General features: G+C 52.7%; 1 protein-coding gene and 1 pseudogene across 1 annotated transcript; both read right to left on the bottom strand.

The window, feature by feature from the left end:
- Positions 1-4,825: 4,825 nt before the first annotated feature.
- LOC109786595 (strigolactones hydrolase CXE15-like) lies at positions 4,826-6,464 on the bottom strand. The gene has a single exon (XM_020345173.3). The coding sequence runs from the start codon at positions 5,977-5,979 to the stop codon at positions 4,978-4,980; it is 1,002 nt and encodes a 333-aa protein (XP_020200762.1). The 5' UTR covers positions 5,980-6,464; the 3' UTR covers positions 4,826-4,977.
- Positions 6,465-9,961: 3,497 nt separating this feature from the next.
- LOC109786594 (strigolactones hydrolase CXE15-like) lies at positions 9,962-22,954 on the bottom strand (annotated as a pseudogene).
- Between the last annotated feature and the right edge of the window lie 3,723 nt (positions 22,955-26,677).

Below are 26,677 nucleotides of genomic sequence, written 5' to 3'. Positions count from 1 at the left end.
ATCCTTGTAAATTCAAAACTATGAAAGTGTGTTGATAGGTATCTTTGCTGATGGAGAAAGGTGCATCAGGAATGTGAGCACCAGAAGTTAACAGTCCTCCCCCTGCTACTTTCACTCTGTGTATTTGATTATTGACCAAGTTGCAGTTTGTTTTGAGAGCAAACTTCAGATCTATAAAGGTTGCAGTGCTACCAGTATCTACTAGAGCAACACCCATTTTGCCACCAATCAAAACTTTCACAGCTAGGGTATTTATGGAAGCTTTTCCAGAGATAGCTTGGGCAGAGATCTCCATGCATTTGTCTTTAGTTTTAGTTAACTGTTGCTCTGTTGTGTCTTCAAATATTTCAGCATCGGTTATCTCTTCGTGTTCCACTTCACTTGTAATGGTATGCAGGTTGGGTGCCTGCTTGCACTTGTGGCCAGGTATCCAGGCAGCATTGCATCGCCAGCACACACCAGGTTTTCTAGTTGCAGGAGCAGGAGCAGGTATTTTGAGATTTTGGGGAGGAGTGTACTGCTTTTGCTATGTGTTATAGCTTTGAAGTTGTTTTTCTTGTTGTGCTACAAAGGAGTGCATCTTTGCTTGTAGTCCACTCTCATAATCTCTTGCCATCCAGTATGCTTCACTCAAGGTTTCTGGCCTCTGTGGTCTGAGGTTGCATCTGATGCTAGGTTTTAGCCCATTAACAAAACTGACAACATAGTAATGTTCTTGAAGATATGGGTGTTCTTCTTTGACAATTGCCATTATTTCTTCAAACTTGTCAGTGTAGTCAGATACTGACATACTAAGCTGCTTAACAGAGTGGTACTTCTCCAGAATTTCATATATGCTGGAATCAGCAAATCTGTTGCATTTGAACCTGCAGAATTCTTCCCATGGCATTGATACATTGGCTAGTTTAGCACTCCTTAGCCAATTATCAGCTCTGCCCACAATATAGGTTTGTGTCAGATCTACCTTGCACTCTTCAGGTGCTTGAGCTAATTCAAAATATTTGTTGACTTGTCTATTCCACCCTAGAGGATTCTCACCAAGAAACAGGGGAAATCCATCTTTGGTCCTTTAGCAATGCTTTTCAGGAATTGTGTAGCTCCTTCAGTTTTGTACTGTTGTTGTTGCTGTGGTTCCTTATGGGGGAGGGAATTTCTTTCTTGCAATTGCCATAGTTTGGATTGGACCAGAGACTCCACTTGTTTTTCCAAGTCCTTATTCTGATCAGGCATTTGGGTAGTTTCCCTCGCTTTAGTAGCATTAGACATGAATTTTTGCAGCTTTGACTATACCAAGTCATCTAAATGTTTGTCTAGCTCTTGCATTACTTCAGCTGTCTGCTGCCATTTATCAGGGTCTCTAATTACTGACTGAACAGGGCTCATGATAGGAGAACCTTGAGGGCTAGGTGGCTGGATAATTTTTGTTTGAATCTCCTTCAAATACTTGAACATTTCTCCCTGGATTTGGGCACTCTTGGACACTAGATTTCACACGGTGTCAATTTTTTCTTCAAACCTTTCCACCTAATCCAGCCTGGTGTTCACCTCATCCAACTGAGTCTGTATTTGTTGCTGTTTAAATCCCATAGCAGCAAATTCATTCATGAGTGCTTCTAGCTCGTCGGAGATCTCACCCATGTGTTTGACGCGGGTGCTCATCCTGTCGATCTGATGGGGGGCTCGGTCTTCAGTCTACCGCCGCCAATTCCTCCATGTCGTGCTCGCCTCTGATGCTGCACGAACCAGGGATATGCTACGAAATTTTACCACGGTGGAATTGTTTCGACCACTACCGAGTTTCTCCCCAATTTGCAGTCGAACGATGCCTACTCCAGGCCGCCTCCGATCTGATGATCTGCATCGCTGCCGGGACCTGACATTGAATTGGGGAATTTCACGAGAGATCCCAACCCCAAATCATGGTCAGATCTGATTTGCCTATGAGGATTCACTAGCTCATGATACCAATTGACAGGAACAAATTACAGAGGAGTAGTTCTGGTACTCGAACTAGCCCCGATTTTGATTATCAGCGAAAGAAATAAAGGTACGGGATACAATTCGAGGATCTACCTCATCTACCAAGTAGTCTAGGGTTCTAAGCTAGTCTATTACAACTTGGAGAAGGGGAAGGATGAGTCTCCCTATAAAGGGCAGCGAGGCTGCGGTGGGCGCTGGCGAGCTGGCGCTGTCCGTTTTCACCGTCTTGCTGGAGTGAAACGGAACAATTAAGGTCTTGTGTTGTGTAGCGTTGATCTGCTTTTAACCGAATGCATCTCGAGCGTCCATCCAGTCGTTGTGTAGCGCTTCGCCAGCAGTGTTGAATTCTTCAGTATTTGTGTCATATTCTTCAGTTAAGAGGAGCAGAGCACTATGGTCCTGACAATCTCCTTGTTGTTCTGTTCGTGTGGGTGAGGAAAAACGTGGGGGAGGCGTGCAGACTTGGATCGAGAAGGGACCTCGTCAATGGAAGCAAACCGCCCTATATTAACTCCATATATATGGAAACGGATGGGACGGGGAGACGGGGAGATTGCCGCTGCTGTCCAAGTCCAACGACCTCCGGGGCTTCGGGCGACCGCATCAGATCTCACATCTCGTGGTCGTCCGGTCTGCACTTGGTCGGGAGTAAAATATTTGGGGACTACGGCGAGGAAACCCTAGCACGGTTGTGCTCTCGGGGAGAGGAGACTCTGTACGGGTCAAGCTATCGGTAGTGGGGGCGTAATTGCGGGATTGGGTCCGTGGGTTGAGCGATAATCCTACATCTTTTTCAAGACATGATAATCCTAACTAATCAACCCCCGATTTTCAAGAGAGTGGTTACATTCATCCTCCTACCTTTAATTCTATTTGTTGACGTTGCATATTACATAAAACACACTTAAGAAGTATTACGTAGGTGTAGCATTACCCTGGGTTGACAATGCGCTCAGCCGCCGAAAGTGCTAGACCTACGGAAAGGCCTACAAAAGTTACGTAACTTCCTTCCCTAACCAATAAATCCCTTTTTTTGCAGATAACCAATAAATCCCCCAATTCAACTGGTGGGCCTCCTTCCCTGATTTCACCGAATCAAGAGATGCCACTTAATCCTTTATGTTAATCACATAAGATATGTTATGTACTCCCTCCGTTTCTAAATATAAGTCTTTTTAAAGATTTCAATATGGACTACATACGGATATATATAGACATAGTTTAGAGTGTAGATTCACTCATTTTGCTCTGTATGTAGTCCATATTACAATCTCTAAAAAGACTTATATTTAGGAACGAAGGGAGGTGTAGCGCTTCCCCTCAACCGCAGTTGGTGGCTTGGTGCTAAACATGGGGAAGCCTTAGACCCTTAGATTGCTTGGTTATGCGGCTGAGATGTTTTCTGTTTGTCCCCTCTCATGTTTTTTAGGGGTAGTAGATGCAACATCAGGTTAGAGAGAAAGTTAGTCTAGAGCGAAATTCAAAAGAGTTGGTGTAAGGATTAGCGCGTAGAATGAGTCGGCAGAAAAATCATCCACATGTATAGGATTTTTTATTCTTTCCATCGTAAGTCCGTAAGAAAAACTCAAAAGACGGAAAAAAGTAGTTGCGTTAATCTCCTCATACTCATTTCAGGTTCTCCGTTTGATAGCTGATAAAGCAAATCTAGCCCCACATCCCCCCTCCCCTAGAATTTCACTGTGCCCCCACCCTCTTTCAAGCAAGTGATGCTACGTTAGAGTATCTTGTTATTGTGGCTTTACCGGTGAAAAAATAGTCGGTGATGCAGTGTAGTTATGTTTGGTTTGAGCCCAAACTAGCTACACTCTAGGGACGGGGCACACAATCCAGTGGCTCTCGACGGCCGCCGTCAAGCAAGCCCCGGCCCTAGCCCACTAGCCTTGGCCTAGGCGAGCTCGCATGATATCACGCTCGTGGTCGTCGGTGTCGATCTGAGCGGGATCCCGCCCCTGCCACCATGCCAAATCCGAGCGGGATTCACGCCGCTACCATGCGCCCGACACAACCCATGTAGCCACCAAGCCGCCGTCACCACCGCGCCGCATCGGCCGACGGCCACGCCGGGCCGCGCGCCACCACCCTGCGCCGTGTGTCGACGACCAGAAGCCAGAGCTGAGAGTGTCTGATCGGAGTCAGCGACGCATGTGACCACCAAACCCTGCCCGCGACCACCACAACCGTAGCCGCCCCATGGCAAGCCCGACGAGCTCGAACCAGCGGGAGACGCCTCCAACCCCCGCACTGCCAGATCTAGCATGCAGCGTGCCGAAGACACACAAACACCATCTCCAGCACGCACCATTGCCACCGTGCAGCTCTCCACGACACCGTCGCGACCACTTAGCACCCCCGCCAGTCACCACCAAGGCGTCATCGCGCCCCGCACCACGCCATGCTCCGGCCTGGCCAGATCAGCCCACACCAAACTCAGCCACGCGAGAGGGAGAAGGAGCCCCGCCGCCACCGACACCGCGCGGGCTTCACTCGCTGGCACGCCTCGACGACGGCAAGGTTTAAGGAGGCAAGACGGCCGAGGGCGGCGGCGGCTATGGTTCCTCCCCTGCCGCGTGCGGGAGCGTCAGAGTGGGGAGAAACTTTCAGAATTTCCCACAGGGAGAAGCTATACCTACTTCTTGCCCTTTTGTGCAATCTCTTTCAACTTCCAAGCGCGGTGCTTTGTAAGACATGTTGTACATCGTCTATGAGATGAATGAGAAGCTGACGCTTGGTGGCTCCTTTGTGTGTTAGAAGAAAAAGACTTAGCAACTGGGTCGTGATTTGATCAAAATCCCAACCATTGTACACCTACACATCCAACCAGAAATGAAAATCAAAATAAGATTTATAATTTATTTCCAGACACAGAATATCCAATATCTAGTACAGTCTCCGACCCTTGTCAGAAGTTCAGAACATCGAAACAGTAGCTATCAGAACATAAACAGTAGCATTAGGAGATCACCATTCACCAGCACATCAGCGCTCAGCGTTCGTGTCACCTTGGTACACGAACCGCCTGAGGACTCGCATCAGCTCGTCGGCCGCCTTGCCGAATGGCTGAAGAACAGAGAAGCCATGCTGCTGTCCCTCGAACTCGGCAAGCTCGACGTCTTTCCCCATGTCCTTGAGCCTCGCCGCGTACCCCAGCACGCGGTCACGGAGCACGTCACCCAACGGCGCCACGACGAGAGCCGGCGGGAGCTCCACCGGCGCGAGGCTGGGGCTCTCCGGCCCGAAAGGATTCGCCACCGGGTGGTCCCTGCTCGCCCCGACCGGAAGCGACATGTGCCAGAGCTGCTCGCATATCTCCACAGGCAGGGACACGCCCGCCGGCGGGTCGGCCTCCGACGCCGTGCGCTCGGCGCCGCCGAAGAAGGCGGAGAGGAGTACGTACCCGACGACGCGCACGGGGCTGACCGGGAGCCGCGCCGTGGCGACCTGGATGGTGAGGTGGTGGGCCAGGTTGGCGCCCGCCGACACGCCGGAGATGAAGGTCCGGGCGAAGTCCGCCGACTCCGCGAGCCACGGGTCGGCGCCGGCGCCGAGCTCGGCCTGGCAGCGCAGCCAGGAGAGGAATTGCGCGCCGTCGTCGATGGCGGCGGGGAGGCGGTGCTCGGGGGCGAGGCGGTACTGCACGGACAGCACGACGGCCGGGAGCTCGGCGGCGGAGCGGAGGCAGAACGCGTGGAAGGGCGGCTGCGCGAAGGAGCCGAGGCAGTAGCCGCCGCCGTGGAAGTACACCAGCACCGGGAGCTTGACGCTGCCGGTCCCAGACGACGACGCCGGCCTGTAGACGCGGACACGAAGGCCGTGCGCCGCGTGGTACACCACGTCCTTCCATTCCACGCCGGGGACGTCCGGGAGCGGCTCCTTTGGGCCGAGGACGGACTCGTCGCCGCGGACGACGGAGCCGTCGCTGAGGAGCTGGACGACGCCGAGGAGATCCTCCACGACGTGCGGTGCCGTGTCGCCGGCCATGGTGTGAGTGTGATACGGAATTACGGATACGGTCGATGGTTGCCGCCCAGGTCGTCGCGGTTTATGGACGTTGTGTGGCAGACTTTAGTAGAGGCGGGATCCACGTGGTCACTTCTTCCCGTGCACGTGAGCCCACACTCTGGATCTTGGATCTGTGACAGCTTCGGCCTTCTCGAGGATGACTGATTCCACACTTCAATGCCGTGGGAAGAAAGATAGACGAGCTCCGGGGGAAAAAAATAGACTAGCCGTTGAAAAATGAAAATGCTGGATTGCGCATCAAGACATACAAATGGACGCGTCCTTTCACTACTTGCCCTGAGTTATTTTTTCATGATCATACGGACATATACTCATCTCTATGAACGGACGCATGCACACTCTACTCCTACGAGCACCTTCGAGAGATTGAGCCGATACATCATTTTGAGATTGACAAAGTTGCCACAGACACCTTCTCTGTAGCGCACATCATCGAAAGATCTGGAATAAAAAAAAATACGAGCACCAATATTAAGTATGAGACTTGAACTCTAATGAGCAACGGGCAGAGGATACCATCGTTTTCCTAACCATTCAACCGCATGTTGGTTTGTATTTGTCTTGAGTTTTGCTACTGATAATCCCACACCTAGGAAGAAGCTACAAAATTCTAACGTAACCTTCCTAAAAACTTCTCTCCACGCCCTCTCCCCTAAAATTTTCCCAAGATTGCTCAAGACTCACCTGTATCCAAACTTCCCAAGATTGCTCAAGGTTCAGCCACAAACGGGGTGCCGGTGCGATTGGTGGTACTGTCGTGATAAATATAAGGAAAATGTTTCCATCCGGCGGACCGGCTGAAACTTCGGCCGGTCTCACGCGGGTCATTGGATCCATCCAAATCATACAGCACACAGCAGTAGCATCGCACTCCACACATGCCCTATCTTCCCAGTCCTTTATCCTCCCGCAACTTTATCCTCCCGCACACGCATACCGTAGACACCGCCGCCGACAGCGACGACTAGCGGATGCGCCGGAAGCCCACTCGACGTCGTCCTATACGCCTCACCCTTCCTATACGCCTCACCCTTCTCCCTCTGTTCTCAATTTTTGCTTTTGCACCGGTGCCTCAAGTGCGCGTACGCCTGTCCATAGGAGCTCTTCTCCATGGCTGGCGTCCTCTTTTCCCAAGAAGCCTCAACAGACTCCACAGGTGCCGGCGAGGCAACCAGCCGCTCTACAAACCATCGGTGGGGCGGCCACGGATTCTGCGACGGGTGGCCATGGTATGGCCGCAACCATGCTGCATGCGTCAATGACGACCAGCGTCTGTCGAGGGCACTGACAATTTGCTGCAACCGGCGTCCCACTTTGCTGGAACTGGTTGTCGAAAAAGCTACGGCCGCACTGACAATTTGCTGGAACCAACACCAATGCTGCAACCTGCGTGTCACTTTGTTGGAACCGGTCGCCGGAAAAGCTGCACCCACAATGACATTTTGCTGGAACCAAATGACCGTCGACTCGTTTTGCTGGCACCATCATATTTTCTTTTGCTGGAACCGGTTGCCGAGGAAGCTACAACCTCACTAACATTTTGCTGGAACCAAACTATCGTGACTCGTTTTTGCTGGCACCGTCATTTTGTTTTGCTGGAACCGGTGACAGTTTTTGCTACAACCCGACGACGGCGAAGTTTGATTTTGCTGGAACAATGAATACTTTTGCTGGGACGGGCCTTTTTGCTTGATACAACCCGGCGAACTACTAGACGGCTTCATCGTGGATGCGACCGTCGACAACGAACGCCGTTGCTAGAAGCTGGATGGGGCGCTGCTGTCCACCAAAGCTGCGACCTTCGCCGGCGGGAGCTGCATGCGGCGAACCGGGGGGCGCTGCAACCGGGGCGGGCGATGTTGGGAACAAGCGGCAGGGACGCTGGTGAGCAGCGTTGACGATGGCGGGCAAGCGTGAGCGAAGGCGCTGCCTTCTTTCCTTTTTCCCTGTGCTTTTGTCTATCTACGTCACGAGGTTGAAGAACGATTGGCTCAGATCCAACGGGTATTTAGAGACTGATCGGGCGGCTAGGACTAGACCGGCCGAACTATTCGGCCGGCCTGCCGGCGCCTAGCGTCGCCCTAATATAAGTGGAAAGGCATCTGTTTTTTGTGCAGCTGCGGTGATGAATCGAAGATTCTTCCGGTTATGCTTTTGGCGTGTCTCGATTGACTCGTTCCATAAGAATATCCTTTTTTATCAAGAATATCTTTATTTCGATGAGCGTTTTTTTTTCCGAAAGGGGGATGACCCCCGCCGTCTGGAAACTATATTACTATCGCCGTCCCAAGATAAGTGTCTCAATTTTATACTAACTTTATTACAAAGTTGTACTAAGTTTGAGACAATTATTTTGAGACGAAGGGAGTTTTAAATTACTCACCAAGACATTACTACATCCGTCTTGATTTATTGGTCCCCTTCGCATTTTGTGCTTAATTTTGATCTTAGATTTAACTAATAAAATGTTTATGCATGTAACAAAAAATAATATCCCCGGAAACTATATTCAAATACGAATCCAACGATATAATTTTTGATGACATACGTTATTATTTTCTTAGTTAAATCTACGGTCAAAGTTTGACACAAAATACTAAGGAGGCTAATAAACCAGGACAGAGGTAGTACAAAGTAATACATCACTAAGTCTCAAGCCACCATCTTGGCATCGCTACTCCTATCAACTTGATGAAGGAATGCAGATTGTCGGAGCCCAACATCTAAAGCCGAAGGCCCCAACCAAGCCACTAGCCGGGACTGGGGCACACACCGGTCCGACACACTCTCAACAGGCATCGCATGCGCCTGCTGCAGAGGCTGTTGCCACCATCTTTCACCGATCCATGTTCAAAACAGGTCGGCGCATCAACCTTGCCATGTCTGTCGTCGACGCCACCACGGTGCTAGACAACGCCTCCTCCCTACGCATGTCCATCATCACACATCCATTGCCGAGACCCTGTTGTGTCACGCAGCCGAGACTCCACATCATCAATGCGTCACATGAAACGTCGCTCCACCACCGGAATCGTCCACTAGTCCCTCGAGCCAATGCACACCTCCAAGAATGATGCCTCCAAGGGGGGGCGCACAAGAACGTCGTCGTCATCCGATCGACTGATCTAGGGTTTCCCGGGGAGATAGCGGATAGGGGTCTAGAGCTTCTCCACGGTGATGCCTTCAAGAAGGGGGGCGTCGCAGCCATCGCCGGCCTTGGTAACGAGCCGAGAGTAGGGTTTTCACCCGGATTCGCTCGAGGAGTCTCCATCCAACCTCGTGTGCATGGAACCGCTACCGATCCCCCCCCCCCCCCCCCGGCAACGAGCGGTCCGCACCGGTCAGATCAGATCCGACCGTAGACCAAACCATGCATCATGCAGCCGATCCGTCCACCAGACCCTTCACGCCGCCACTGCCGATTCCAATGTCATATTAGCCGCCACAGAGCCGTCCGCCGCCGGCGACCGCAGCCATGACCACCGCCCGAAGCAGGGTTGGCCGCCGCGCCGCAAGGACCTGACCGGCCGCGCCTCCTCACGCCGAGGGGGGGGCGCGCCACCCCCACGTCGCCGAAGAGAGCGAGACCCCGCCACCGCCGTCGGCCCCGGGGTTAGCCCCACGGCATCCCCCAGCAACGACGGGGGAGGGGAGGAAGTAGATCGCGGCCCCGGCGGGTAGGGTTGTGGTCCACCCGAGTTGCCCGACGTGGGGTCAGGAGCGACGCAGAGGAGTGGTCAAGTATACGTTGTTATGTGAGGGACGCAGGGATTTTGTTAGAATTGACAAATTTGTACTGTACAAATTTGAAGTAGTCTTGATCAGTTCTGAACGTCCAACAAGAAATGAAAGTTGCAAGTAGATTTATTTCTACAAAAGCGAGGCAATCCCAGTGCGGCTCTGCTCGTTGAGAACTGACATCAAAATGCACCCCTAGGTTCATTAACTGGATTTCCATGCAACACGCAAGCATCAGGCAAATCGCAACACCTCACCGCTCAGTTGCCGCTGTAGACGAACCGCTTGATCACCCGCAGCAACTCGCTGGCCGCCTCGCCGAGCGGCTGGCGGACGGAGAAGCCATGCTGCTCCCCCTCGAACTGGACAACCTCGACGGCCTTCCCCATGTCCTTCAGCCTCGCCCCGTACCCCAGCACGCGGTCGCGGAGCACGTCGCTCAAGGGCGCCACGACGAGCGCCGGCGGGAGCTCCACCGGCGCGAGGCTCGGGCTCTCCGGGCCGAACGGGTTGGCCAGCGGGTGGTCCATGCTCGCCTCCACCGGCAGCGACATGCGCCAGAGCTGGTCGGCCATCGCGGTCGTCAGTGTAGGAATATAGGCATTGTATCTCATGCAATCACGTACGATGTTTTACTTTCATACTTAGCCTCAGCTGATCTCTTTCCTTTTAGCTAGAGATATGGTCTTGGAGGTCAAGTATACTTGTGTATATATGTAACTGTTCTATGGATCAATACAATGCGCTGCAATATTCCCAACTATTCTATCTTACATGGTATCAGTTTTTCCCGTTCTCGTGACCTCTTCCGCTGCTCACGCCTGAACCTTCCTCCCCTAGCCAAACGCCCTAGCCTGCTGTTGCCGCTGTCCTAGCCAGCCGCCGCTGCCATGGAAGACTTCGGCTACCTTTTCTCCCACCCCCTCTGTTGGAACCGCAGCCCTCTAGCTACCTCTCCTTTCACTCAAACGAAGGTGGAAGAAGAAGAACAGTGGACACGAGAGATTTTCCGGCCGGTGCACGAACGCCGCCACATGCGCACGAACGCCCAAATCTTTTTCCTATTTACACTGTCTACATCGCTACAACACCGGCGCGACTACAAGCAGTACAGGAGGGGGGTCTTATACCCGGTGCACACACACCCAACACCCACTAACAGCACGCACCATACCGGCCACTACCACATGACCCAGCCACTAACAAGCTAACTACATCCACGCCCATGCACAGCATGCATTGACTAACGGCCACACAACCCATACCGTGCGTGCGTGCATACAGCTGTTTGTTGCCGGCTCCCGCGGACGGCTAGGCCAAGACCAACCGGCCGTGATCAAGATTATTGCTTACAATTTCCCTTCTAATCTTGACACGGCTGGCCGTTGACGTCTCCGCGCACCGCTGCGACATGCCGTGTGCTCGCCGTCGCCGGAGTTGATGTACCTCGCGTAGTTGTCGTCGTTACCTGGCGCACCCGACCTGGCACACCGACGCCGGTCGCACCGTGTTCCGTCACGATTCCGGCAAAACACGTCGAGCTCCTTCTCCACCGACGACACACGCCAGGCGTTCCTCTGCGCCCCGCATGTCCCGCGCACACCCGACGCGCCCGACGAGCCCAACCGCACCAGTGCGTCCCACACGTCCCGCGCGCACCCGACGCGCCCGACGAGCCCGACCACACCACACGCCATGGACTCACCGCACGCCGCCTCCGCGTCCGCCATGGCAGCCGCCAGCTACAAACGCCGGAAGGATGTAGCCGAACTCGAGCACGGACTCGAGCAGAACGGCGACATACGCCTCCTCCCAACGTCAAACGTACGCTCGTACGTGCGCCCGCGGTCCCGACGCGCCCGACGCGTCCAGTGCGCATCCATAACACGCACCGGTCGCGCCCGGCTCGCCGCCGCGGCTTATTGCCCTACACCGCTGCGTTTGCACCTCCATGCCGCCACGCCGCGCCACCGCAGCCTCTGCGCCACCACGCAGGTCCGCCGCGGCTCCGTGCCACGCGCCTCCACGGTTGTCGCGCCGAGCCGCCGCGACCTCTGCACCACCACGCAGGTCCTCCGCGGCCTCCTCGTCTCCGCGACCACCGTGCTCTTCGCGCGCACGACATCACACCTCACGTCCGCGGACTCGCCGCGCGTCGCCGTCGCCACGCGCCGTAGCCGATGCCTCCATGTCGGCCGCGTCTGCCGTGGACGCCACCCCGCGCCACGGCCGCCCCTCGAACCTTGTGGCTCTGATACCAATTGTTGGAACCGCAGCCCTCTAACTACCTCTCCTCTCACTCGAACGGAGGTGAAAGAAGAAGAACAGTGGACACGAGAGATTTTCCGGCCGACGCACGAACGCCGCCACGGGCGCACAAACGCCCAAATCTTTTTCCTCTTTACACTGTCTACATCGCTACAACACCGGCGCGACTACAAGCAGTACAGAAGGGGGGGGGGGGGTCTTATACCCGATCCACACACACCCAACGCCCACTAACAGCACGCACCACACCGGCCACTACCACATGACCCAGCCACTAACAAGCTAACTACATCCACGCCCACGCACAGCATGCATTGACTAACGGCCACACAACCCATACCGTGCGTGCGTGCATGCAGCTGTTTGTTGCCAGCTCCCGTGGACGGCTAGGCCAAGACCAACCGGCCGTGATCAAGATTATTGCTTAGACCCTCCTCCAACCACTCCTCCACAACCTCCGGCTCCAATCACTCACCCCGCCCAGCCGCCCCTAGCGCCACCGCCGTACAACTCATCAACATCCGCAGCCATGTCCCCATCACCCTTACCTTCGAAGAGTCAAACTTCTCGATCTGGCAAACCTTCTTCAACCTCACCTTCCGCAAGCTTGGTCTTCTCGATCATGTTGATGGATCGATTGATGCTCTCATGATGTTCGGCGACGTCGAGTGGACCCAGATCGATCAGTGTATCGTGTCTTGGCTCTACACCACCGTCTCCAACGACATCCTGCACATCATCATCAAGCCCTCCGACACGGCCGCGAATGCATGGACGGTCATCGCCGAGCTCTTCCTCGACAACCGTCTACAGCGTGCTATCTTCGCCAAGCGGGAGTTCCACAACATCGTCCAAGGCGACCTGTCCGTCACCGCCTTCTGTAGCCGCCTCAAGTGCCTCTCCGACACTCTTCGCGACGTCGGCTCACCGGTCTCCGATCAGGACATGCTGCTCGCTCTCATCAACGGGCTGAACGACGACTTCGGCCATTGCATCGCGGCGCTCACCATCAACCCCGCTGGCCTCACCTTTGCGCGCGCCCGTGGTGCCCTTCTCCAGGAGGAACGCCGCCTCTCCCGCGGCGGTCATCGCGCCCAGCTGACGGCTCTCATGGCCGGTCACTCCCGGCCGCCGGCTGCCGCTCCGAGCCTGCATCCCGTCGCCCCTGTTGCTCCCTCCTCTGGTGGTGGTCGCACCCGCGACAAGAAGAAGAAGTAGGCCGCCTCTCTTGCTGGCCCTCGCAGCACGGCCGCTCCTGCTCCTGATGCTCGCAGCACTCCGGCGTGGCCTCTCGGAGGCTACCCGCTGTCGGGCATGTTCGCGGCGTGGCCACCCAACTGGCGCGCGCCTGGTGCTGGCCTGCTCGGGCCTCGCCCTGGAGCCTCGTCACCGCACGCCTATGCGGCCCAACTCGGGCAGGCGGCCCCGCTAGGGTTCGGGCAGATGGCCCCGGCCGCTCCTGCCTACAGCCCCGTCTACCCCTACGGTTCCATCTTCCCCAGCTATGCGCCACTCCCGCCTCATCATCAACCCCCGGCATGGGACCAGACGCAGCTTCACGCCGCCCTCAACGATCTCTCCATCCACGGCGGCGGCAGCGGGAATGACTGGTTCCTTGACACCGGTGCTACCTCACATATGGCGAACAATCCCGGTATCCTCTCTCACTCCAAACCTTACTCCACTTCCACCCATCTTCGGTAATGGGGACTCTCTTCCGATCACCCACACGGGTGATGTTTCTTTTCCCACGTCTTCTTTTCCTATTCATCTTCGTAATGTTGTTATTACTCTTAACCTCATCAAAAACTTGATTTCGGTTTGTCGTCTTACCCGTGAAAATCCCATTATTGTTGAGTTTGACATGTTTGGTTTTTCTGTCAAGGATCTTCTCACACGACGAGTGATTCTGCGATGTGACAGCCCGGACGACCTTTATCCGCTCGTGTCCGGACCTCAAGCTCTTCTCGCCGAAATCTCCGATCTTTGGCACCAACGGCTTGGACATCCGGGACACGCTGCTCTCTCCAAAACATTGTCATCTTTTAAGTTTTCTTGTAATAAAGCCATGTCTACAACATGTCATGCTTGTCGTTTGGGCAAGCACGTTAGATTACCTTTCAAACAATCAGATTCTCAGGCTAGTTTCCCTTTTGCTCTTATGCACTGCGACGTATGGACATCTCCAATAAAAAGTGTCTCGGGTTTTCTTTATTATTTTGTCATTCTTGATGATTTCTCTCATTATACTTGGACCTTTCCATTACGTCGCAAATCTGAAGTTTTTCCGCTCATCTCTCGTTTTCATGCGTTTGTTGCTACGCAATTTCAACGCTCCATCATGAGTTTTCAAACGGACAATGGCAAGGAATTTGATAATAATGCCTCTCGTGATTTCTTTGCTTCTCATGGCATTCACTTTCGGCTTTCTTGCCCATATACTTCTCAACAAAACGGCCGCGCTGAACGCATCCTTCGGACTTTGAATGATAGTGTCCGTACTATGTTATTTCATGCTCATCTTCCTCGATTTTGGGCCGAAGCTCTTAATACTGCCACATACCTACTCAATCTTCGTCCTTGCCGCCCTCGCCACAACCAAACACCCCATGAACTTCTCTTTGGGTTTCTTCCTGAGTATCAACATCTACGGGTTTTTGGTTGTTTGTGCTATCCTAACACTTCTGCCACCGCTCCACATAAACTAGCTCCTCGCTCCGTTGCATGTGTCTTCTTCGGTTACCCTCCTGACCACCGTGGCTATCGATGTTATGATCCGGTCTCCCGTCGCATACTAACATCACGCCATGTCATCTTCGACGAGCGTGTTTTTCCTTTCAGGGACCAGGAGGAGGCATCTTCGTCGCCGGCCGACCGGCCACTTCTTCCTGACGTGGGCATGGCGCCCCCGCTAGTGGCCGCCCGCCGTCGTCGCCCTCGTCCCGCCATGGCCGCTCCAGGCCGTGCCTCGCTGGCCGGGAGCCCTTCTGTGGCCGCCCCTTCACCATCTCAGGCGGCCGCCCCATCGCCGCCTCGGGCGCCCTCAACGTCGCCATCATCGGCTGCTCCGCCCGTGGCTCCCTCGACTGAGTCGGCCCATTCGACTGCCACGCCAGCCGAGTCGGCAACTCCCACGGCAGCTGCTTCGGCTGCCACAGCGGCCGTTTCTCCTGGGTCATCGGGTGATCCCTCCGTCTCGGCTGCTACGCCCGAGGCTGCCACTACTTCTGCAGCTGACTCTCTGGCTGCCTCGTCGTCGACGTCCTCGGCCTCTTCGTCACCAGCGCCTGCACCGCCTGTTGTCCATGGTGCTCCGTGGCTGCGGCCCTCTGCCATGTCCGTTCATACCATGGCCACACGCGCACGGCAGGGCATCATCCAGCCCAACCGACGCTATGAGCAGGCCCATGTGGCCTCCGCCGCGTTATCCCCGGTACCTACATCCGTCCGTGCAGCTCTTCGAGATCCTGCCTGGCGTGCTGCTATGCATGAGGAGTTTGATGCTTTGCAGGCCAGCCGTACATGGACCCTCGTACCTCGGCCTCGCGGTACCAACATCGTCACCGGAAAGTGGGTTTTCCGACACAAGCTCAAACCCGATGGTTCCTTGGATCACTACAAGGCTCGTTGGGTCGTACGAGGATTCACTCAGCGTGCTGGTGTTGATTTTGGAGAGACATTCAGTCCTGTGGTGAAGCCTTCTATTGTCCGCACAGTGCTCCATCTTGCCGCCTCACGTCATTGGCCCGTTCATCAATTGGACGTCTCCAATGCGTTTCTTCATGGAGTACTACAGGAACGGGTTTATTGTGCTCAACCTTCAGGTTTTGTCGACACGGATCACCCGAAGCATGTGTGTTTATTGTCTAAGTCTCTCTATGGACTTAAACAGGCTCCCCGCGCCTGGTACACACGCATTGGAGATTTTCTTCGACGGCTTGGCTTTTCCGCGACTCTTTCTGACACGTCACTTTTCGTCCTTCGTCGTGGTTCCGACATGGCTTACTTGCTCCTGTATGTTGATGACATTGTGCTCACGGCTTCCTCACCGATGTTCCTTCAGTCGATCATCACCTCTCTCAGTGCCGAGTTCAAGATGAAGGACCTTGGACCTCTTCATTTTTTTCTTGGTGTTGCCGTTCAGCGCCCAGCTTCAGGATTCTTTCTCTCGCAAGAGCGATATGCCGAGGAACTTCTTGATCGAGCTGGCATGTCTAATTGCAAACCTGCTACTACGCGTGTTGACACTAAGTCCAAGGTTTCAGCTACCTCTGGCAACCTAGTGTCCGATGCCACCTTCTACCGAAGCATTGCCGGTGCTCTTCAGTATCTTACTTTGACTCGCCCGGATATTGCCTATGCCGTCCAGCAAGTTTGTTTGCACATGCATGCTCCGCGGGATACTCATTGGGGGATGGTCAAGCGCCTGCTTCGCTATATACGTGGCACCACTTCTCACGGTCTTCAGCTTACCGGCAGCTCCTCCATCGACATTGCCGCTTACTCTGACACTGACTGGGCTGGTTGTCCTGATACACGCCGCTCCACTTCGGGGTTTTGCGTCTATCTAGGTGACTCACTTGTGTCATGGTCATCCAAGCAACAACCCACCGTATCTCGATCCAGTGCCCAGGCTGAATATCGAGCTGTTGCCAATGTTGTTGGTTGCGTCAGCTCCTTGGTGAACTTCATTGCATCATTGAGAAGGCCACTGTGGTATTTTGTGACAACATCTCCGTTGTTTATCTCTCAGCTAACCCCGTTCATCATCGCCGCACCAAGCACATTGAGTTGGATATTCACTTTGTCCATGAGAAGGTAGCCTTGGGACAGTTTCGTGTTGTTCATGTTCCAACTGCTCATCAACTCGCCGATATCATGACCAAGGGTCTTCCGTCTACTTCATTCGAAGCTTTTCGTTGGCATCCATTCTAATGACGCTTCGACTGCGGGGGGTGTAGGAATATAGGCATTGTATCTCATGCAATCATGTAGGATGTTTTACTTCCATACTTAGCCTCAGCTGATCTCTTTCCTTTTAGCTAGAGATATGGTCTTGGAGGTCAAGTATACTTGTGTATATATGTAACTGTCCTATGGATTAATACAATGCGCTGCAATATTCCCAACTATTCTATCTTACAGTCAGGGACACGCCCGCCGGCGGGTCAGCCTCCGTCGCCGTGCGCTTGGCCCCGGCGAAGAACGCGGGCTGGCGGCGATCTGCCCCGACGCGAACCGGACCGTGATGTGGTGGGCCAGGTTGGCACCCGCCGAGTGGCCGGAGAGGAACGTCCGGGCGAAGTCGGTCGACTCCGCGAGCCACGGGTTGGCGCCGGCGCCAAGCTCGGCCTGGCCGCGCAGCCAGGAAAGGAAAGACGCGCCGTCGTCGATGGCCGCGGGGAGGCGGTGCTCGGGGGCGAGGCGGTACTGTTGTGTTAATCTCACTGAACCTGAACCCGTCAGGCTACTGTATCATTTTTGAACTTTCTGAAAAATAACGCCAGAGGCACGCTGTGTTCGTGCTGCGGCTGAGTAGGGATAGCGTTTACTTTTCCTGTCAATCGTGTAATCGTTGGCCACGATCTCGTCCGTGGGATGGCGCGGGTAAAGCGGATCGAGGCCGGCTTGTTAGGATCAGAAGGAATAGGAGGAAGAAACAGAAAAGATGCAAACTTTATGCGTCGCAAAATCTCTGTCTCTGTGTTCGCGTTCGCTCACTGAAACTGAAACTCCATCGTGTGTGTCCACCTCGCGTGTGTATTCCTGAGTTTGATCTAACATTTGGTATTCAGAGCGTTGGTTCACGGGAGGCAGCGCACGGCGGCGGAGCCAGGAGGAGTTGTGGCGGCGGTGATCAGTGATGGGAGATACATCGCCGAGGAAGGACCAGACCATCGGCGGCAGCGGCGGCGGAAAGTACACGCCGCCAGCGAAGAGGCCGGGAGATGAGGGCGCCGTGGTCGTGCAGCGCGCTCCGGCGAGATCTGGTGGTGTCCCGATCTAGTACCCCATGCTGACGGACTCGAATTATGGTCTGTGGGCGGTGAAGATGAGGGTGCTTCTTCGTCTGTTCGGCGTGTGGCCGGCGTTGGAAGGCACGGCCGAGTTCGATCAGGCCAAGGATGATGAGGCGTTCGCCGCCCTGTCTCAGTCCGTACCGGACGCTGTGATGATGGCGGTGGCCAACTGTGAGACTGCTCACGAGGCCTGGGAGGCCATCCGGCGCATGCGCGTCGGCGAGGATCGCGTCCAGAAGGCGCGAGTGAAGCAGCTCAAGCGCCAGCTCGATCGCATGGAGATGGCAGACAACGAGTCTGTCAGCGCTTTCGCACAGAAGCTCATGACGCTTGTCGGCGAGATACGGTCGATGGGCGAGACGGTGAAGGACGAGGCCGTCATCGAGATCCTGTTCAACGCCGTCCCGAGTCGTTTCAGCGACATCGTCAATACAATTGAGCAATGGGGCGATCTCACGACGATGACCATGGCTGAGGTTGTTGGTCGTTTGGCGGCCTTCGAAGAAAACCAAAAAGGTCAGCGTCGTCAGTCCGGCGGCAAGGACGATCAGCTCATGCTCATGACCCAGGCCCTAGAGCAGCTGATGAAGGCAAAGAAAGGCACACCTGGTGCGAGCAGCAGCGGTGGCGGCCGTGGCCGTGGTGGCGGCCGTGGCCTTGGCCGTGGGCGCGGTGAGCGCGCCGACAGCGGGCAATCTGGCCGTGGCGAGAGTAAGGACCGTGGTATGCAGAAGAAGCACAGAAAATTTGACATTAGCAAGGTCAGATGTTTTAACTGCAATGAAACCGGGCATTTCAAGTCAGACTGTCCAGAACCACAAAGGGAAAATGCAAACTTTGCACAGGGAGAGGATGTAAATGATCCTGCACTTCTCATGTTGGAGACATGTGAGCTAACACCACCCGAGCCAGCACCAACTGAGCAGGTGTTGCTGAATGAAGAGAAGGTTGTCCCAAAACTCACAGGTGCCCATGACGTTGCTTGGTACTTGGACACAGGTGCCAGCAATCATATGACTGGAAATTCAGAGAAGTTTGCAGAACTTGATAGAACAGTGAAGGGAAAAGTCAGGTTTGGAGATGGCTCGGCTGTGGAAATATGTGGACGTGGCTCGGTCCTTATGCAGTGCCTCACCGGCGAACACCGTATTCTGTCGGATGTGTACTTTATACCACGGCTGAAGAACAACATAATTAGCCTCGGGCAGCTCGATGAGAATGGCTGCAAGTACGCGAGCGAGGACAGAGTAATGACAGTCTGGGACAGACAGAGGAAAGTGTTAGCTCGAGTACAGCGCACGCGCAACCGCATGTACATTCTGAATATTCAGCCTTCCGAGCCAGTGTGTTTGCTTGCACACGCAACGGAAGCTGCCTGGCTGTGGCACATGCGCTTCGGACATGTGAACTTTCGATCCTTGCGAGCACTAACAGCTGATGGAATGGTCGAAGGAATGCCTCAGATAGACCATGTGGATCAGATATGTGATGGATGCATGATTGCTAAGCAGCGTCGTCTTCCCTTCCCAGTGCAGGCATCATTTCGAGCAACGGAGCAGCTCCAGCTGATACATGGTGATTTGTGTGGCCCAATCTCGCCAGAAACACCAGGAGGGAAGAGGTACTTTTTACTCCTGGTGGATGACTACTCTCGGTATATGTGGATTGCCTTGTTGCGCAACAAAGATGAAGCTTTGGGTGCAGTGAAGAAAATTCAGAGAGCAGCTGAGATAGAACGCGATCTGAAGCTCAAAGCTATTCGGACTGACAGAGGTGGAGAATTCACATCTAGGGAATTTGCAGAGCATTGCAATGAACATGGCATTAAGCACTTCCTCACTGCACCGTATACACCACAACAAAATGGTGTTGTTGAGAGAAGGAATCAAACTGTTGTTGGCACGGCAAGGAGTTTGATCAAAAGTATGGGAGTGCCTGTAAGATTTTGGGGAGAGGCAGTGGTTACTGCAGTCTATCTTCTCAATAGGTCACCAACAAGAAGTGTCAAAGGGATGACACCTTATCAGGCTTGGCATGAGCAGAAGCCTACAGTCCAGCACCTCCGCACATTTGGGTGTGTAGCACATGTGAAGTCCACTGGGCCAGGGCAGAACAAGTTGTCAGATAGGAGCAAGCAAATGGTCTTTATTGGCTATGAGACCGGATCGAAAGCCTATCGTATGTTTGATCCTGAAAGTAAGAAGTTGATCATTACACGCGATGCGGTGTTCGAGGAAGATCGGTGTTGGGACTGGAGCTCACCGGGATCCACTGAAAATGGTGATGGAGCATTGTTTGTTGTCAGCTATCCTAATCGGGGAGAAGAAGAGGAAGCAGCAGCAGTGGTGACTGAAAATCCTGCCAAGGCAGGGAAAAGTGTTGCCAAGGAAGCCGAACCAGAAACTCCTACCATGGCAAGGAAAACGCCCGATTCTGTTACCATGGCAGCACCTAAGCAAGGCAGCAGAACCCGACAAGCAAATGATGGGGCCATCATCCCGTGTGAGCTGGAGGACCCACTGTCGACTCCAGGTCAAAGGTCCGCAATACCTGACACACCATACAGTGAGCCATCGCAGGGGCCTCAAGGGAAGTGCCTGCTCGAGGAGATCTACGAAGAAACTGTAGAGATCAACGAGGCTGACGCTGGTTTGTGTTTGTTTGGATTAGAGGAGCCCACAAACCACATTGAGGCTATAAGAGAGTCATGTTGGCAGAAAGCAATGAAAGAAGAGCTGACATCGATTGAGCAGAACCAAACCTGGGAATTAGTTGATCTACCAAGTGGACACTGGCCGATTGGATTGAAGTGGGTGTACAAGATTAAAAGGGACCCAAATGGGGACATTGTCAAACACAAGACGAGGCTAGTTGCAAAAGGGTATGTGAAGCGGCAGGGCATCGATTTCGATGAAGTTTATGCTCCTGTCGCCCGCCTTGAGTCTGTTCGTTTACTCATTGCGCTTGCGGCTCAATTCAGCTGGAAGATCCACCAAATGGATGTGAAATCAGCGTTCCTCAACGGGGACTTGGGTGAGGAGGTGTATGTTAGTCAACCTCCAGGCCACGAGATAGAAGGAAAGAGCAGCAAGGTATACAGACTGAGAAAAGCATTGTATGGTCTCCACCAAGCTCCTAGGGCTTGGAACTCCAAGCTGGACTCAACACTGCTGGAATTGGGGTTTGAGAAGTGCCCTTCTGAATCTGGTCTGTACAAGAAAAAGGCAAGAAATTCGGTTCTGATCGTTGGAGTATATGTGGACGATCTGGTTATAACCGGTGACAGCAGTCAAGCTATTGCGGATTTCAAACGGCAAATGAAGTCGAAATTTAGCATGACTGATCTGGGGCTGATGTCTCACTATCTAGGCATTGAAGTGAAACAAGGAGAGGAAGGGATCACTCTTTGCCAATCTGGGTACGCATCCCGTATACTTGACAGAATGGGGATGTCAAACTGCCATCCAACACACACTCCAATGGAACCTAGGCTGAAACTGAGCAAAGAGAGTAAGGCCGAGGAAGTTGATCCGACTGAATATCAAAGCGTGGTGGGAGGCCTGAGGTATTTGCTGCATACAAGGCCTGATCTTAGCTTCTCTGTCGGCTATGTCAGCAGGTTCATGGAGAGACCTACCAAGGAACATATGACAGCAGTGAAACATATTCTCAGGTATGTAAAGGGGACTGTCAATCTTGGGTGCAGCTATAAAAGGGTCACAAGCAAACCAGAGTTGTTAGGATATTGTGACAGTGATCATGGAGGCGATGTCGACGATCGTAAAAGTACCACTGGAGTGTTGTACTATTTCGGTCACTGCCCTGTGTCCTGGACATCTCAAAAACAGAAAATTGTGGCACAATCTTCATGTGAAGCAGAGTATGTGGCTGCTGCTGCTGCAGCCTGTCAAGGTGTATGGTTGGCAAGGCTGATTGAGGAATTGTTGGGCGGTGATGGAGACAAGTTCACAATCCGTATAGATAACCAATCAGCAATTCAGTTATGCAAGAATCCTGTGTTTCATGAGAGAAGCAAACACATTGACGTGCGCTATCATTTTGTCAGAAATTGCGTTGAAGAGGGCAAGATAGAAGTGGAGCATGTCAGAACCGATGAGCAACATGCAGACATCTTGACGAAGCCATTGGCCAGGCTTTGTTTTCAGTCACTGAAAGAGAAGATCGGTATGCAGGAGGTGGGTTCAGGTCATCAAGCTTAAGGAGGTGAAGTGTTGTGTTAATCTCACTGAACCTGAACCCGTCAGGCTACTGTATCATTTCTGAACTTTCTAAAAAATAACGCCAGAGACACGTTGTGTTCGTGCTGCGGCTGAGTAGGGATAGCGTTTACTTTTCCTGTCAATTGTGTAATCCTTGTCCGTGGGATGGCGCGGGTAAAGCGGATCGAGGCCGGCTTGTTAGGATCAGAAGGAATAAAAGGAAGAAACAGAAAAGACGCAAACTTTATGCGTCGCAAAATCTTTGTCTCTGTGTTCGCGGAAACTGAAACTCCAACGTGTGTGTCCACCTCGTGTGTATTCCTGAGTTTGATCTAACAGGTACTGCACGGACAGCACGACGGCCGAGATCTCGACTGCGGCGCGAAGGCAGAACGAGTGGAAGTTGGGCTCTGCGAAGGAGTCGAGGCAGTAGCCCCCGCCGTGGAAGTACACCACCACCGGGAGCTTGCTGCCGCCGGCCACCGACGGCGCCGGCCTGTACACGCGGACGCTAAGGCCGTGCGCCGCGTGGTACAGGACGTCCTTCCACTGCACACCGGGGACGTCCGGTAACGGCTCGTTTGTGCGGAGGACGGCTTTGTCGCCGCGGACGACGGAGCCGTCGCTGAGGAGCTGGACGACGCCGAGGAAGTCCTCCATGACGCGCGGTGCCGTGCCGCCGGACATGGTGTGTCTGTGTGTGGCCTTGATCGATCGATGCCGTCGAGGTCGTCAGATGAGATCTATAGCAGCTGGGAGTAAATTACATCTATAGTACCTGAACTTGATCTAGGGTTCACTTTGGTCACTGTATTTAGAAAAGGTCAAAATACAGTCACCAAGGTTACTAGGACGTGTCACTCTACGGTCACTAGTACCGTATCCTTTGTATTTCGCTGACGTGGCAAATACTCCCCTATCTCTCTACTGCCACTCCTCTCTGAAATTCTGTCAAACGTCTTATCTGCGTTCACCGTTGAACAGCTCGCCGAGCTCCAACCGCTGCTGTAGCTCTCCAGCGCCGCGTTCTAGAGCTCCCGAAGCCTCGTGTGGTCCATGAACGATGCTAACTTGAATCCCCAACTCCCGCGCCACGCCCAACTTGAAGTTTATCGGCGTCGTTGGCCGACTGCCGGCGCCATGTTTCCAAGTGCACGGGTGCATGGCGCCGATCGGCACCATGTTTTCGATTTCGTCAACACAGGCCTTCCACCCTACCATGCTCCTCCGCATATGCTCAACCTTCATCGCCTGCCTGACGTGGCTGTCGACATGTTCTTTCCCCACCTCTCGTCTAGCTACACCCCCACACCTCGCAGGCATACTCCCGGTTGGTGTACTGGTCGGCACGCCGGATGCCAAGTTGGGCGGCGTCTTTGTTGAAAAGGGATTACAGAGCGTGATGTTGTACATGCGCGGGGACTTGACGCGGAGAGCTGCGCCGATGTCGGACTGCTCGCGTATGGCTTCGCCCCGCGGAACATCATGTCTGCATGTTCTTTCTGCCGCCGCCGGGCGACGGTGTCGAGCTCCACGGGTGCGGCGAGGCTACAACCTAACCATCGTATGCCTGAGCCGGGGAAATGCACGGAGGTCGCCCCGCACGGCGGCTTGCTCTGTATTCTGAACACCACAGATGAGTTTGGCAACGCTGGAGGGGACGTAGATTGCAGCGACGCCGGCGACATGGCCTCCGTGAGTGCTGGCCGCTCGCAGGAGGTTCCCGGGTGGGAGAAGTGCTCTTTGTGGCACACTAGCTAGCAAGCAGATGAGGTACACGTGAGGGGAACTGGCTTTCCAGGAGGCGGAGGCGCGCAGGCGGCTGAGGTGCGAGCAGACCTCGTAGTCATCTCGAAGCATGTCGAAGAAGGCGAGCTCGTCCGGGTGCAGCGAGCCGCCGTACTGCTCGACGAAGAGCGGGGCGTCGCACGAGAGGAGCTCGAGTAGGGCGGTCTTCCGCCTTAACAGGGACGGCGCGGCGTGAAGAAGGGCGGTGGGCATACGCGGCAGCCAGTGCTCAGGTTCATTCATCGGATGCGAAGAGAGATGAGAAGGATGAGCTTGCCACATAAGCAAGTCAACCGTTAGGACAGGTCAACATATACCACATCAGTGAAATACGTTGGATACGGTAGCGGTGATCGTAGAGTGACATGTTTACGCAACTTCAGTGACCGTATTCTGACACTTCCTGAATACAGTGATGAAAGTGAACCCTAGCGTCAAGTTTGAGTAATGTAATTCACTCAGCAGCTAGGGAGCCTTTTCTGCTTGTTTTGTCGACGGGAACGAAGGATCGGCGAGAGACTTTTTGGGGTGCACGTGTCTAGCGGCTCAGCCACCTACCGGTGTGCTCCGTTCCAAATCCACAATAATTACACTTCTACGATGCACACTAGGCACTGTACTTCCACCGGTGTGCTTTTTATTTCTTTTGAAAAATGCAGTATTTTTGTATATATCAGAAATATTTTTATGCGTTTAATATTTTTCAAATACATGATTAACATATTTTCCAAATGCATCATTTGATTCTAGTTTTTTCATGCATATTGTACATAAGGAACATTTTCTGTAGATAAGGAACATTTTTCTAGACATTTAGTATATTTTTAAATCGACTGTGCTAACGACCAGTCAACTGGTCGTTAGCGACAGATCCGCACGACTAGTTCCTACGTGATCTTTATCATCCCACGCTCGCTTCCATTGATTTTTTTTCCTTCTCTCAAAAACTGTAGTAAAATTCTAGTGTTTTTTTTCTGGGTTTTCGCTGCATAATATGAAAAGAAAATAAAAGTGCTTGAAAGAGGATTTGAACCCAGGTCTATGTAATACCTATCGAGCCTAATAACCAACTAAGCCACCTTTTGTTGTTGTCTATTGTAGAATGACAATGTTATTTGAACATTTCTTATTTCTGCCATATCAGAAGAAAAAATAAAGTTTGGCTTGGTAACTTTGGCAATGACCAGCGTGATAACTATGGTCTGAGCAACATGATAACTATACCATGATAAGGCTGGTAACTACAGTACGAGAAGGTTAAAAGCATGGGGAAGTATGGTAATTTAACATAGAATTACCGGTGAAATGTTTCAAAAACTTTTTCCCTTGGATGAAAGACACCATGGTGTTTAAACGTAAGATATTAGTTATCAAGTCTGCGATGATACATCATCATGTTATTTACACAGAAATTATCGGGTGTATGTTTGCTATTTACACAGAAATTAGCGGGGCATCACCCAACCCCCCCCCCCCCCCCCCCCCCCGCCACAGTCGCCATATTTACAAGGATCAGGTACATAAGTTAAGTTATCAAGTCTGCGATGTGTGAGTTATCATGTTATTTGCATAAGAGTTATCGTGGTATGGTTCAACAACTCCTCCCACCCCTACCCCCACCGACAAAGGTATCAGGACTGGGTACATAATTTATCATGTCTACGATGTGTGATTTATCATGTTATTTGCATAGAAGTTACCATGATATGTTTCAACGACTCCCCCCACCCCTACCCTCGCCAACAAAGTTACCAGGACTGGGTACATAATTTATCATGTCTACGATGTATGAGTTATCATGTTATTTGCATAGAAGTTACCAGGACAGTGATGCGTAAACTATCATCATATTTACACAGAAGTTATCGAGGGTATATTTCATCAAAACCCATCATGTTATCCCCCCCCCCCCCCCCCCCCCCCCCGCAAAGTTATCAGGAGCAGGGCACATAAAAATATCACATCTGTGATATTACACAACTTATAATGTAGTAGGAAATGATGTACTCCCTTTATACAAAGTTAGTACAAAATTGAGTCACTTATCTTAGAGCGGATGAAATACAAGAGAAGGCCGACAAACAACAAAAAAACCGTTTTCCATTTCCTGCCATGGTGTTTAAAAAGGTCACATGGGTACCATTCATAACACAACAAGTAGTATTAGGCGTGTTGGTTATTGGCATCATACAACCATCAAACCACCTGGGGTTCGAATCCTATTATCCACATCATTTTTTACTCGATGAAACTAACGATTATTACGTGAGATAAAAAAACAGCGGGCATCATCCTTTGGATCGGGAAGAAAAAACGAAAAAAAAAAACAGCAACGTTCAGTATACGTGCGGAAAAAAAACAACGTACATCATCCTTTCGAAAGAAAAAACAACAGCGATAGCGACCGTTCGGTGGGAGTAGGAGACAGCGATATTCGGATGACAGCGACAGCGATCGTACGCGCCTGTTGCAAACCACCAGTCGGCAGGAAAATAGCATTCTCCTTTTTAAATACATGATTAACAATTTTTAAATACACATTTTGATATCTTTTTTCTCACACATATTTGCAAGTTTTCTCTATACATATAAAACATTTTCTATAGATGTTTTAAAATATAA

The sequence above is a fragment of the Aegilops tauschii genome, chromosome 3 (assembly GCF_002575655.3).
Source record: "Aegilops tauschii subsp. strangulata cultivar AL8/78 chromosome 3, Aet v6.0, whole genome shotgun sequence".
NCBI lineage: Eukaryota > Viridiplantae > Streptophyta > Magnoliopsida > Poales > Poaceae > Aegilops > Aegilops tauschii.
Note: the sequence above shows the minus strand (reverse complement) of the source record. Positions and strands in the feature narration are given on the sequence as shown.